The sequence below is a fragment of the Panthera uncia genome, chromosome F1 (genome assembly GCF_023721935.1).
Source record: "Panthera uncia isolate 11264 chromosome F1, Puncia_PCG_1.0, whole genome shotgun sequence".
Lineage (NCBI taxonomy): Eukaryota > Metazoa > Chordata > Mammalia > Carnivora > Felidae > Panthera > Panthera uncia.
This window is the reverse complement of record NC_064813.1, coordinates 1,624,367-1,639,026: the sequence shown is the minus strand read 5'-3', so window position 1 is coordinate 1,639,026 and position 14,660 is coordinate 1,624,367. Positions and strand designations below refer to the sequence as shown.

The window sequence follows — 14,660 nt, the reverse complement described above, 5'->3', positions numbered from 1 at the left end:
TAATAAACACCATCGTTTAATGGACACACAAGTCACCGCATTATGGCCTTGTATATGTTAGTTATGAATTCGTGGGGAAACCTACTCTTTAGGTCTCCGGTCTAACCTGATACACAGAACAGATGTCAGACAACTGCTGTAAATGGCAGAGAACAAGGAGGCACCAACCAGCCTCTGTAGGATTTTTCTTACAACTTCTACTGACTGCCTCGTGGCGAATGTCCTGCGGCATGATGAGCTGACACAGAAGTGGGACCGCATTTCATTTTAGAGACAGGGTGTTTCACCCCCATCAATCAGTTCTCCGGTGGAAACGGCAGATCTGGTATTTTTGGTACCGATTCAGAATAGGGCCCTTCTGGCTTTTCTTCTGTCCTTCACGGAGTTAGCAGAGGTCTCCCAATGCCACGAAATACCTTTACTAACCTTGCACGGTCTCCAGTACATTTAACGTTTGTTCTTCTAGCTCTTCAAGACTCCCAGCATCAAGGGATATACTCTCCGACAACTGGAAACGTTGACTTTCTAAGTGAGGAACTTCGTGAGTTAGTACGGTAGAAAGGAGTTGATCCTGCAAATCTCGGAACGTTAAGGTGAAGTTGATCACGGTAACAAAGTTATAAACCGACGGAGGAAGATGGGGGTTGTCTACCTCTGTGGAGATGAACAACCTAAAGCATGAGAAAGACGCCAGTTATTCAAAGGCCCCGCGGCGGCAGGAAAACAAAGGAAACTAATTTACGAAATAATGGAAAGAAATATTTCTCCCGGAAGCAGACACGGTTAATTTTTAGTGTTGTTCAGCCCTGTATGCAACATAGGCTCTCAATCTATACTCTGTGAATGAATTTGCTATTTATAACTTAAAATACAGCCGCAGATTACGTTCCGACCATATGTGGTCCCCGCATCGGGACAGAGGAGAGAAAAGCGTTAACTAACTAGTAGGAGCCCTGACCTGCCCTCTGGGGACCGTCAGCACCGTAGTGTCTGCACCGAGTGAGAGCCCCACGGAAGCTGGGGGCAGAGGGTGGCCGGCCTTCTCCAACGGGCCCCTCCAGCTGCCGCCTGGACAGTATCCAGGGTGGGGGTGGGGATGGGGGAGAAGGAAGCGGGAGACTGGTTAACATGGGAGAGGTGATGGTGGCCTGGAGCAGGGTGGTGCCCGGGGGGAGGGTCAGGAGTGATTCTGGGTCTTGTGCGGTCTCCACATGACCCGATACCCCAATACAGCAGGGGCGATTCCTCGTCCCATTTTATAGAGGGTGGAATGGGGGCTGCGAGGGTCCACGTAAGCTGCTCACAGTCCACGGCCAGAAAGCGACAGAGCGGGGACCTGTCGCCAGTCTGCCCTCCGCGACCGTGCCCTCCACCCCCTCCTCACACACACAATTCAGACACGGGCACCGGGCTGTCCACTCAGCAGGACGTTGCTTCATTCATTCCTGGGGCTGTTGCTCAATCCGTAATTTGTCGGCTGTGTCCCGGAGAGTGTTTGTTAAATCAGGGGTTTTAAGTCCTCGAGGGAAAAAGCCTCCCGTCTAACTTTCTTTAACCTCGCGCTTTTCAAAACTATGGGACCCCTTTTTTGAGTGACACCTATCAAATCCCTAGAATGTTGTTTGGAGGAACATAACTGTACTTTGCAAAATGTTTTCTTAACCGAAGGAGGGAGACTGGGAGAGGAGATTCCCGGCTGCAAGGGGGTGGTGAAGAGCCAGACTTTGGGACCCTGCCCGGGGGCGAGGACCCGCTGACCGACAGATCGACCCACTGACCACCAGGACCAGGTGAGGACCCAGCGTGTCAGAGCCCCCGTAGCGCAGTTAAGCGCACCGGGCTGGGTACCAGTAAACCCAGCTTCTAACTCCCCTGTGCTGATCACTCCCTACATAACGACCTGCTGGTTATGAGTTCGCGGGGAGAGTGCTTGTCTCTGGCAACTCAAATGTCTCATTCCCTTGGGAACTGCATTTTTATAGTGTTCAATGTGACTGTATAAAAGTCCTTGGCGAAGCTGGCTGGTCGGGGAGGGGGGGGGGCAGAGTTCCTGAAGGTCCCTAACTGCCAGGAACATGGAAACGTTTTCATCGGACCAGGCAAAATCTCTCCCTGCTCCCTCCAGATATCCAGTACGGATTTTGTTTGATAAAGGAGCAGAAGCTTTTCCTGCCAAAATCAGATGTGATGCAAACAGATCAAGTGGGGTCGAGTGGGGTCCGGCTTCCGGCTGGCTGCTGCTCCACACCTTTCTGGGGACCCCTCTTGCCCAGGTTTTATCAGGCACGGCACGGAAAATACTGGTTGGGAACGGCTTGATGAACAAAACTCCGTTCTCTCTTCTGTGTACTGATGAATGTGCCCCGGAAACACAAACAAAACATTCCAAACGCAATCTCACCATTTCCTCCAGGAAAAGCTCACCAGGACTGAGGCACAGGGCCTTCCATGATATCGATCTTAGAGAATACAAACATTTGACTCAATTTAACTGTGAGAGACATTACCTAAATTGGGAATTGTATTCAATCTCAGAATCCTCAACCCTTATGAAATATTGTCCTCTTTTCTGATAGATCTCCTTCTTCAAAATTGCCTTTAAACTTGGAGCTAATGTTTCAGGGAGATTCTGAAAGACCCAACAGACATAAATAAAAAGTTCATCTTATAATAAATAAGTCAGTTGGAAAGTCACAGCATTTAAAAATGTAAATCTTGTTAGTACTTGGGCACCAAAGAAAGCCTGATCTGAGAGAACGGAACATTGACAAGTCACTGTACGTATGTACTTATTACTTTTCCCTTGACAAAGTTACCTGTAATTAAAAGCTTTTAGTCTCTATGCTCGGTGCGTAGTCTATACTGCAGCTGCACAGAATTAGGGGGTCTACGCTCGGTGCGTGGTCTATACTGCAGCTGCAGGGAATTAGGGGGTCCATGCTCGGTGCATGGTCTATACTGCAGCTGCACGAATTAGGGGAGTCTACACTCGGTGCACGGTCTATACTGCAGCTGCAGGGAATTAGGGAGTTAGGCCATTCCGTCCAAATACCTGCAAGAGGACACTCCCTCCTGTCTTCACAGCATTTTCAATAGTTTGGATGTGGCTGCCGTCCTCCATGGAGAGCTCCTGCAGCCTGGACCCTTCCGTCTGCCGGATCCAGTTGTGAGCCTGCTTATGTGGGTCAATCAGCAGCGGCCACTGCAGGCTGTTCCTGGTCAAGATGGCGTTCTCTGCTGAATACTGACCGAGCGGGAGCCCCTGAGAATGCCACCGGCGGATCTGGAAGGAGAGCGTTAGTGCCTTCACTGCTCCGCACGCCTGCTCGCGCTGTCCCTACGGGACACTGAGGCACCCTACAGGGCCACTGCTTTAGAAAAAGCAAATGACACTTAAAAGGAGTGAGGACATGAATCATTTAAAACACTGGGATACGAAATTCTGGGTAACTCTTCGCTAAATTACCCCTTTCTGTTCATCAGGACGGAGGAGCGGCCCTCACAACAAAGATGCAATGGGAGATCGATACGAAATATGTTCCCAAGGACGCTGGGCTCTGATGCGTCTGTGACACGCGCAACGCCACAGAATTGTACAGATGGCGGCGCGGCGGCCACCGCACTCCCGCCGCCGCCAAGGACACACGTCATCGTCTAGTTAACTGCTGCAGCCCTCACTTCTCGAGGAGGAACTGGGCTTCGCCCGTGGTCGTGCCGTCAGAGTAAGAGGCAGACCGAGGGTTTGACTCCGGAGCTGACTCCAATGGATAAACTTCATCCGGATTTCCTGGCAGTCTCAGCAGGTTGGGAGAAAAAAGCCCAGAAGGCCCATGGAGGTCGGGGAAGGAAAGGACAGCAGAGACATTCCAGGGAGAGGCGCCAGGGCATCCCCGTGAGGAGCCAAGGATACTTTTCAGTTTTGAAAGAAAGAAAAAGATTTTGTTTAAGCCCGTGAAGAACTGTGTGCTCTTGACGTCTACATAGAAGGAAACATGAGGGGGCGAAGAATCCTGAAAACCACAGGGAGTCCTGCTGATTGGGGCACAGACTGCACCCAAATTGAGGCGTGGAGCAGAGGTCAGCGTGGACAGAGATATAAGCTGCAGACTCGAGTTTCTACTTTATACTATTATTTTTTTTTAAGAAAACTTCATATTCAGTAATTGCTTCTGGATTTTTTTTTTAAAATGTGTATTCATTTTTGAGAGAGAGGGCGTGAGTGGGGAAGGTGCAGAGGGGCAGGGATAGCGGATCCGAAGCAGGCTCCGTGCTGTCAGCAGAGAGCCTGACGTGGGGCTCGAACTCCCAAACCGTGAGATCGTGACATGAGCCGAGGTCGGATGCTTAACCGACGGGGCCACCCAGGCGCCCCCAGAGTTTGTATTTTAAAAAATTAATCATGCCCCCGACTTTCATGCTTTTCCTTATTGTCTTACTGAAGTATGTATTCCTATAGTTTCATTTTGCTAATTTTGGAACTTTCGATCAAGGAAAGTTAAAGTATATCCTCTTTTCTGTCTGGCTTCGTGGGTGTAGTGGTCCAACTGTATCCACTGTATGAACACACCCAGGCTTCTTTATTCATCCGTCCTATTGGGGAGGGCACTTGGATTGTGTCTCAAGTTTTTGGCTAAAACAACGCCACAGTGAACGTTCTTTTATATTCTTTTGATCAACGTATATATGCATTCCTTTGGGGAGACACCTAGGAATGTTAGGTCTTAGGGTATGTGGATTTTTAATACTTGTAGCTAAAGTCAGCTTTCTAAGATGATTTTAGCATTTTGTATTCTCACCAGCAGTATATGAGAATTTGTTACTCCAGATCCGTGCTCTTAATATTGTTAGTCTTTCAGATTTTAGTCCTTTGGCTGATGTGTTGTGATATCTCTAGAGTTAACTCTCATTCCCCCAGTGAATAGTGATGGTAAGCCCCTTTCAAATATTTATTGGCTATTTGCATAGTCTCTTGTGAGCGACCTGTTCAAGGCTCTCGCCCATTTATTTACTGGGTTGAACGTCTCTTGCTCATTGATTGGTGGTTACTGTACCACGGCTAGGACGCTTCGGCCCTTTGTTGAACTCAGGTGTTACAAATATCCTCTCCTGTTCTTTGACTTCTCTTTACACCCTCTCAGTGGTGTCTTTGGATGAACAGAAGGTGTAAATTTTAATGTAATTCGATTAATGTTTTCCTTTATGGTTAGTTCTGCTTGAAAAATCTTTTCTTAACCTGGGTCATGAACATACTCTCCTAAATTATGCTTTATTCCTGTGTCTTCCACAGTTGGGTCCACAGTTCAACTGCAGTTGACTTTTTATGTTTGGTGTGAGGTCATGGTCATATTTCTTTTTTTCTTTCTTTCTTTCTTTCTTTCTTTCTCTCTCTCTCTCTCTCCCTCTCTTTCTTCTTTCTTTCTTTCTTTCTTTCTTTCTTTCTTTCTCTCTCTCTCTCTCTCTCTCCCTTTCTTCTTTCTTTCCTTCCTTCCTTCCTTCCTTCCTTCCCTCCTTACAGATATTCAATTACTCATCCCTATTTACTGAAAAGACTACCCATTCCTCCCTGCACTGTAATATCAGCTTTGTCCGTGTGTGTATGGGCCTGTTTTTGGCTCTCTGTTCTCCTTTGGTGTCACTGTTTGTCCTGGCACACATACGGACCTTTAAGACTGTTTACATCTAATATAATTATGGATATGTTTGGCCTTAAGTTGGTTACTACTATTATGAAAATGAGAAGCCAGTATCTGCTTCTGAGACTTTTTATAGATTGGATAGTCAGTTTAAGTTGAGTTATCACTGGGGGAATCAATCTAAAATTACTCTTTGGGGATGAATTTAAAAAGGGGTATTTCTTTTTTTTAACCTTTCAACATAGATCGACAACAAATATTTATTGATACGTGGATAAATGTGAGGTCTATATTGTTGGCTCTTTCTAAGAACGCTACCTGTGGTTCAGTAAGTTCACTGATTTAATTAACGAAAGGGGTTTCTGGGAGAGAAACTGGCTATACTTCTTAGGGTAGGTCGGGAGGATTACAACGAGTAAGAGGATATTCTGTGGCTTTTGCCCAGAGGATGGGAAAGAGATGGAACTAACTGAGGCATTAGAACTATAATTTAAAAGGGGCGCCTGGGTGGCTCAGTCGGTTAAGCGTCTGACTTCGGCTCAGGTCATGATCTCGCGGTCCGTGAGTTCCAGCCCTGCGTCGGGCTCTGTGCTGACCGCTCAGAGCCTGGAGCCTGTTTCAGATTCTGTGTCTCCCTCTCTCTGACCCTCCCCCATTCATGATCTGTCTCTGTCTCAAAAATAAATAAACGTTAAAAAAAAAATTAAAAAAAAAAAGAACTATAATTTAAAAAAAAAAATTTTTTTTTAAAGACCCGGAACAAATTTCAGTATTTTCCTTTGTTAAAACAAGTTGGGGAAAAGATCTAAGCCAAAACAAAATGCACTTACGCCCCAAATTCAAATCAAGAACAGCAGCCCCTTAACTGATAACAGAAATACGTTAGTACCTCGTGGTTTGGGGCCATGACTTCAATTAAAGAAAAGTTGGGCGACAAAGGGATGCTGTTTTCGGTGCAGAGAGTCTCCCATTTGTTCACAATCAACTGGCGAAATTCTGCTGTCAACGCCCCGCTGTAGACGATGCACGCTGCTGAAAGAAGCACGTCACCCCAGATTCTTTCCAACTTCTTGTCTATTTGATCGATTGTTTCTGGCCATTGAGTCTAAATGTTAACATAAAAGTGAGCTCTTGAAACTTGACATCAAATATGCTATCATGAGACATTTAGGTATTCGTGGTCCTCTACTGGGACCCAGCATTGCTACCACTATGACCCTTTTCATCGGTGTTTGCATCAAAGGGAGTAATGGAGGACATCATAACACAAACTGTTTTCTGAGGATAACACGAGTCCTACCCTTGGATTTGTCAACAGTGTCATGTGTGTTAGGGCTGATAGCCATGTCAAATCCTTTGTGTGATGAAGATAATTTTTAACATAACTAGAGTAATTCATTGTATTATTAATGATATTCAATAATAATAGTGATCGGCATTTATCGAATCCTAACGTGTCTAACCGGCATTTTACCTTGACCATCTCACTTGGCACTTCTAATACCCTGTTAAGTAAAAGCCACTGACTTCACTTTCGGAGGAGGAGGTTGAAGCTTAGGGAGGATCAGAGGGAATGGAAAACAGAAGATAAAAGAGCTCTAGAGGTGTTCCTCTCCCTTCCTGATGACATCCCCTCCCTTTCAGCCACCCTTGTTTTATGCGTTCGGCGGGGGTGGTCCCTGCGTTGGACCGGGGAGCTCATGACATACTCATGGACTCTGTGCCCCTCATCAGACAAGGGAACTGACGTCTTGGGAGCAAGAGAAAGTAAGGTCTGATCTGCATAGTCTGTTCCCTCTGTCTTAAGGCTACTTGACCAGGACTCCTTTGTTTATTTAAAAGAAAATTTTTTTTTACACGTATTCATTTTTGAGAGACAGAGAGACAGAGCACAAGTGGGGGAGGGGCAGAGAGAGAGGGAGACACAGAATCTGAACCAGGCTCCAGGCTCTGAGCCATCAGCACAGAGCCCGCCGCGGGGTTCGAACTCATGAACCGTGAGATCATCACCTGAGCAGAAGTCGGACGCTCAACCGACTGAGCCACCCAGGCGCCCCAGGACTCCTTTGTTTTTATCAGGAGTAGGAGTGTCTGCTGATCTCAGTAAAAAAGACTGGATGAGAAGAGAGTTTGAGGAGGTACGTGATATGACCTTCAGGGAAAGTGACATCTTGGGTTCGCCAAGCCCAGTAGCCATTAAGGACGGGACATAAAGGCAGAGAGAGCCACACCTTCTCGCCTTCCAGGCTGGTTAGTAAGACAGATGCACACTGCAGGCGCCTGGTGGCCAGTTTCCTTCTGTTTGCTAGCAGCTGCTTTTTGGCCACGAGGTCTTTGTAGGCCGCCTGCAAGGCCAGCACGTGTTCTTCCACCTGAAAGACAGTTCGTTCACTGTTGAGACCAAGTGTCACTCGCATGTTGCCTCAAGAGTTTAACTGTCATTTGTACGCGTATGGTGTGTAACCACTCCATTTACACATCCTGGACAGAGGATTGTGTTGACAAGAAAAATGTAGTAACTAAGTACAGGATTTCTTGATACTAAAGTTACTGTGTAAAATGCCACCTTCCTCACTAGGCTTTCTTACGAGCTTGGCCCTTGAAGATTCATCCTTTTCTGATTTATTTTTTGCACTGAAAATGTTGTGTCACATCCAGTTTCCTTCTCTAACAAAATGACCGAACTTCGTCGTTCTAGATACGATGACCAGCCTGGAGGAACCGATGAGTTTTCGAAGTAAGGCTGGTCGGACGAAGTGGCCATTAGACTATCCGCAGGCAGTCAGCCGGAAACACATTTTCATGAACAGCCGATAAGACGATTTCCTTAAATTACCACTTATCTTGCTAGCGCCCTTGCTCAAAAGCATTTGAGCATCTGAGTCTCTATAGAAGTGACTGCCTACAGATATGGCTCAAATTTCTGGTCTTGTCAATAAAAGCCTCCACGGTCTGACCCCAACCCCCTCCTCCCCAATGCCATGTCCTTTCCCGTAATAGTACACTGTAGCCAGACTGCTTTTGTCCACATTTCTGAAACACTCCTTAAACGTGCGTCCTTCTGGGATGTGGCTCCCGTCCTTTCCTAATGCCTGAAACCGTTCCTTAAAGGGATGTAAATCCAAAGCATTCTTTAAAATTCTCACCACTTTGCAGCTGTCACAAAGCCTCAGTCTTGTCAAATCCACAGTTTATAACTGCCATTTGAGAAGTAATTATACGTTGCCTGTTATTATCTCTGGGGTTGTGGCCTTAGTATCCTTTTTCTTTTTTTTGTTTTTAATTTTTTTTAACGTTTATTTATTTTTGAGACAGAGAGAGACAGAGCATGAACGGGGGAGGGTCAGAGAGAGAGGGAGACACAGAATCCGAAACAGGCTCCAGGCTCTGAGCTGTCAGCACAGAGCCCGACGCGGGGCTCGAACTCATGGACCGCGAGATCGTGACCTGAGCCGAAGTCGGACGCTTAACCGACTGAGCCACTCAGGCGCCCCCTTAGTATCCTTATATTATCTTTATGTTGTTATTTGTAGTTTTGAAAGATGTTTTCGTCTTCTCAAAATCTTTGAAGACTGTACTTAGCATGGGGACTTGAACACGGCAGGTTCACAAACTGTGTACACAAAACTGTGCTTACTGAACGCAGTTCATAATTTGTGATTTCTCCTCCTATTCTAAACATGTTATCCTGGTGAAAATGCCTAATCTTTAAACACATACACACACGAGCTACTTTTGGAGTGACTAATGATTTACGACTCACTCCTGGTTCACCCACAATCATTACTCCGTTGCTTCTACTCTGATATAAAATGTTGTAGGGGCGCCTGGGTGGCTCAGTCGGTTAAGCGTCCGACTTCGGCTCAGGTCACGATCTCGCGGTCCGTGGGTTCGAGCCCCGCGTCGGGCTCTGGGCGGATGCCTCAGAGCCTGGAGCCTGCTTCTGATTCTGTGTCTCCCTATCTCTCTGCCCCTCCCCCGTTCGTGCTCTGTCTCTCTCTGTCTCAAAAATAAATAAACGTTATAAAAAAATTTTTTTTTTTAAAAATGTTGTGTTTGCTTGCTCCTTCCCTCCGATTTGATTTTTCTGAGAAAACACTCTTGCTACTCATGGCCGAGCGAGTCATATAAAGATTCAAGCGAACGACTTACGGATTCAATTAAACACACGAAATCTTTCTTTTTTTTTTTTTTTTTTTTTTGCTTTGTACCATCACTTACTTACTTACTTAAATTTTTTATTTTCTTTAGTTCCAGTTTAATGTACAGGGTTATATTAGTTTCAGGTGTATAATACAGTGAATCAACACTTCCCTACATCACCCGGTGCTCATCACAAGTGCCCTCCTTATCCCCCATCTCCTATTTCCCCCATCCCCCCCACTCACTGCCCTCTGGTGACCAGCACTGTGTTCTCTGCAGTTAAGAGTCTATTTCTTGGTTTCTTTTTCTATTTTCCCCTTTGCTTGTTTGTTTTTTTAAATTCCAAGTATGAGCGAAATCATACGTGTTTTTCTTTCTCTGACTTATTTTGCTTAGCATTATACTCTCTAGCTCCATCCACGTTATCGCAAATGGCAAGTTTCATTCTTGTTTATGGCTGAGTAATATTCCACTGTGTATATATGCCACATCTTCTTTATCCACTTGTCTACTGATGGACACTTAGGTTGCTTCCATGTCTTGGCTTTGGTAAATAACATTGCAATAAACACAGGGTTGCATACCTCTTTTCGAATTAGTGTTTCTGTATTCTTTGGGTAAATACCCAGTCGTGGAATTACTGGGTCATAATATGGAAATTCTCTTTTTAATGCTTTGAGGAACCGCCATACTGTTCTCCACAGTGGTTGCATTCCCACCAACAGTGCACAAGGGTTCCCCTTCCTCCCCATCCTTGCCAGCACTGTGGTTTCTTGTGTTGTTGATTTTAGCCACCCTGACAGGTGTATGATGGCATCTTGTTGTATTTTCCTTGACAGTCAGTGATGTTGAGCATCTTTGAACACACGGAATTTCTATTATATGACAACACTGTGTTCCCAAGGTAACGTGTTTTAGAAAGCTTATTTATTTCTGAGAGAGGTCGAGAGAGAAAGCATGCGCACATGGATGGGGGAGGGGCAGAGAGCGAGGGAGAGAGAGAATCCCAAGCAGGCTGTGTGCAGTCAGTGCAGAGCCGGATGTGGGGCTCAAACATGAACCATGAGATTCGACCTGAGACAAAATCAAGAGTTGGACCCTTAATCAACTCAGCCACCCAGGTACTCCCCAAGGTAACATTTTTAAATGAATGTTCATGTAATATAGTATGTTCTTGCGCTATTGATTTCCCCTAAGTTCCCTAGAGTTTTACGAACTTTTTTTTTACACTAGGGCACAGATGAACAAGAGACCTATTTTTAAAATGGGAGACAGAATATAACTCAGTGAGGAGAAAACCTCAGTGAAGGGCTTAAAATCAGTGGAGTTAACTACTACACTCACTTTTAAAGTATTAAGTGCATCTGTCAGTATTTTATATACATATATACATTTCAAATACACTTGTGTCAATGAGTTAACATATTAGCAACTTCTCATGAAGGCCATGGTTGTGAGCTGGAGGGGAATGGAGAGTATCAGTGAGTAAGGTTCTGATTGAAATTTAGACTTTATTTTTTTCTCGCCTACTACTTGATAATAATAAAAACAAATAGACAGTATTATAAATAAGTATTTGTTGGGTAAATGAGTGAAAAGACAAAAAATACACAAAAAATCGTGAGGATCATGGGAATTGAGTACATACCAAAATGGAAGACACCACGAGTCAAGAATAAGTGAAAGGGAGTTCCAGTCCCAAATGGTGAGATGAGGAATCTGAACTCACCTGCTCCTGTGGCCACACCAAGCCTACAGCCACACATGGGGCTGTTCCCCATGAAAGAGATTCGGAAACCAGCAGAGCGACTCCTATACGTTGGGCGAACGAGAAGTACTCACATCCAAACATGGAAGGCTGAGACACACTCTCACCACAACCCCGCCCCTGGCACAGCGATATGCAAGAGATACACAAGAGAGAACTCCCAACTCCCAACTTCTCTCTGAAGGCAAAGGTTTTGAGCCCAACACCTAGTGTCTCAACTTTTAAGACTTCTGCCTGAGGGATGGGAGTCCGAACAGTTAGCTCTGAAAGCCAAGAGGGCCTGCATCCATGAGACCGCTAGACTATAGCAAACAAATACTTTCTGACTGGCTGTTCCCCCAGGATGCAGCACAAAGGTGGAGATAGAAATGCCTCCCTCCCAGGCTTTGCTTTAAAGAGGCCTCTCTGAATGAGGCTGTGGCCTGAGGCCACACTAAGCTAGGCTTCTAGCTTAGTGCACATTTAGGGGGGACCAGTAGGTACCATCTCCACACTCTCCCTTTGGCGCACTCAAGGTCTCTGCCCTCTCCCTGGAAGGAACTTGTGCACATATATGGCATCCCGGCCTTGGTGGCTGTGGCCCAGAGGATATACCACTTGAGCACCTGGCTTTGGTGTCCAGCAGCTCTTGCATTTGTGGGTCCCACAGAACTATAATAAACAAAGAAACAGATCTTAATTGGCTCAGTGCCGAGGACGCAGACAGAAACACCCATCTCCCAAGCTGTCCCTGAAGAGAACTATTTACACAGGCTTCCAGTGAGCCTCAGTGCTGACTGAGATGCTCCTCTTTGGGACATTGATAGATCTTGGCACACGCTGAATACGGGGAGCCACTGAGAGCGCACAAGGCTGCCTGGGCAGTCGCAGTGGTGTGAGAGACAACCAGGAGCTCAGGCTGGGCTGATGAGGTTCATCCCCTCCTCTGGACCACTCTGTCAGGACAGGGAGGGGTGGCTATTTTATCAAATGCACAGAGACCAACACAGAGAGTCAAGAAAGATACAGAAACATAATTATTTATCCCAAACTACAGAATAATAAAGCAACTGACCTGAAAAATAAAACTACAGACTAATATCCTCGATGGATATAGATACAAAAATTCTCAACAAAATACTAGCAAACTGGATTTAAAAACACATTAAAAGATTTGTTACACCATGACCACGAAGGATTTAACCCCTGGATGCAAGGGTAGTTGAACATGTGCAAATCAGTACATGTTTTACATCACATCAACAGAATGATCAAAATCACATGATCATCACAATAAATGCAGAAAAAGCATCTGACAGAACATAATACACTTTCATGATAAAAATTGTCAACAGACTGGATACAGAAGGAACAAACCTCAAGATGATAAAGGGCAGTTACAGGGGAGCCTGGGTGGCTCAGTCAGTTAAGCATCTGATTTTGCTCAGGTCATGATCTCGGTGTTTGTGAGTTTGAGCTCCATGTTGGGCTCTGTACTGACAGCTCAGCCTGGAGCCTGCTTCAGATTCTGTGTCTCCCTCTCTCTCTGACCCTCCCCTACTCACTCTCTCTCTCTCTCAAAACTAAACATTTAAAAAATTAAAAAAAAAATAAAAAGCAGTTATGACAAACCCACAGCTAATGTTATACTCAACGGTGAGAAACTGAGAGCTTTTCCTCTAAGCTCAGGAACAAGACACGGATACCCGCCCCCTCCATTCTTATTCAATGTAGTCCTGGAAGTCCTGATTAGAGCAACCAGGCAAGACAAACAAATAGAAAGCACCTAAATCAGAAAGGAATAAGTTGGGGCGCCTGGGTGGCTCAGTTGGTTGAGTGTCCGACTTCAGCTCACGTCATATCTCAGTTCGTGAGTTCGAGCCCCGTGTCAGGCTCTGTGCTGACAGCTCAGAGCCTGGAGCCTGCTTCCGATTCTGTGTCTCCCTTTCTCTCTGTTCCTCCCCTGCTCACACGCTGTCTCTCTCTCTCTCTCAAAAATAAGTAAAGATTAAAAAAATTTAAAAAAAGGAATAAGTAAAAATGTCACTATTTGCAAATGATGTGATAAAATCCCAGAGACTCAACCAAACAACTGTTAGAGCTAATCAACGATTTTAGTGAGGTTGCAGGATGTAAGACCAACACACAGAAACCAGTAGCATTTCTATACAGTAATAAAACAGTGTGGTACTGGCATAAAATAGATACACAGACCAGTGGAACAGAGTAGAGAGCCCAGGATCAAATCTGGCAAATCTGGCAACTCAACAAGGGAGCCAAGAACACCCAACAGGGAAAGGCCAGTCTCTTCAACAAATGCTGCTGGGAAAACACGCAGAACAATGAAAGCAGACTCATATCTTACACCACTCACAAAAATTAACTCCAAATAAATCTAAATACCATAGAACTGATACCATAAAACTCCTAGTAGAAAATGTAGGCAAGAAACTGTTCGACATTGGACTTGGTAATGATTTTTTTTAGCCGTAACACCAACACCACAAACAACAAAAGCAAAAATTGATTCATGGGACTACCTCAAACTCGAAAGTTTCTGCAGAACAAGATAAACAATCAACAAAACGAAAGAACAATTAACAAAATGGGAGAACAGTTTTGCTACCCATATGTTGGAGAAGAGGCTAATCTCCAGAGAACTCCTGCAATTCAGTAACAGAAAACCACAGTATCTGATTGGAAAATGGGCTGAGGAACTCAACAGACATTTTCCCAATGAAGACAAACAAAGGCCAGCAGGAAAAAATGTTCAACATCATTCATCATCAGGGAAATGCTGATCAAACAAAACCACAATGAGACACCACCTTGCACCTGTTAGAATGGCCATCATCAAAAAGACAAAAGGTAATAAATTTCGTAGTTCCATACACATTTTAGGACTGTTTGTTCTATTTCTGTGAAAAGTGCCTTGGAATTTTGACAAGGGGTGGCATTCAATCTGAGGCTTGGTTTGGGTAGTGTGGGCGCTTTACCATATTAATTCTTCCCAGCCATGAGCATGGAGTATCTTTCCATTTATTTGTGTCTTCTTCCTTTTCTTTCTTCAGTGTCTTAACGTTTTCAGAAAATAGGTCTGTCACCTCCTTGGTTAAATGTATTCCTCGGCATTTTAT

General features: G+C 45.1%; 1 protein-coding gene across 1 annotated transcript in view; it reads right to left on the bottom strand.

Moving 5' to 3' along the window:
• Positions 1-14,660, bottom strand: part of DNAH14 (dynein axonemal heavy chain 14) — a 305,880-nt gene that overhangs the window by 61,091 nt on the left and 230,129 nt on the right. The window contains exons 64-68 of the mRNA XM_049635106.1: positions 7,865-8,005; positions 6,523-6,738; positions 3,053-3,283; positions 2,508-2,629; positions 427-671 (exon numbers count right to left, since the gene is read on the bottom strand). Coding sequence (XP_049491063.1) covers positions 427-671; positions 2,508-2,629; positions 3,053-3,283; positions 6,523-6,738; positions 7,865-8,005 — 955 coding nt within the window. The remainder of the gene's footprint in view (positions 1-426; positions 672-2,507; positions 2,630-3,052; positions 3,284-6,522; positions 6,739-7,864; positions 8,006-14,660) is intronic.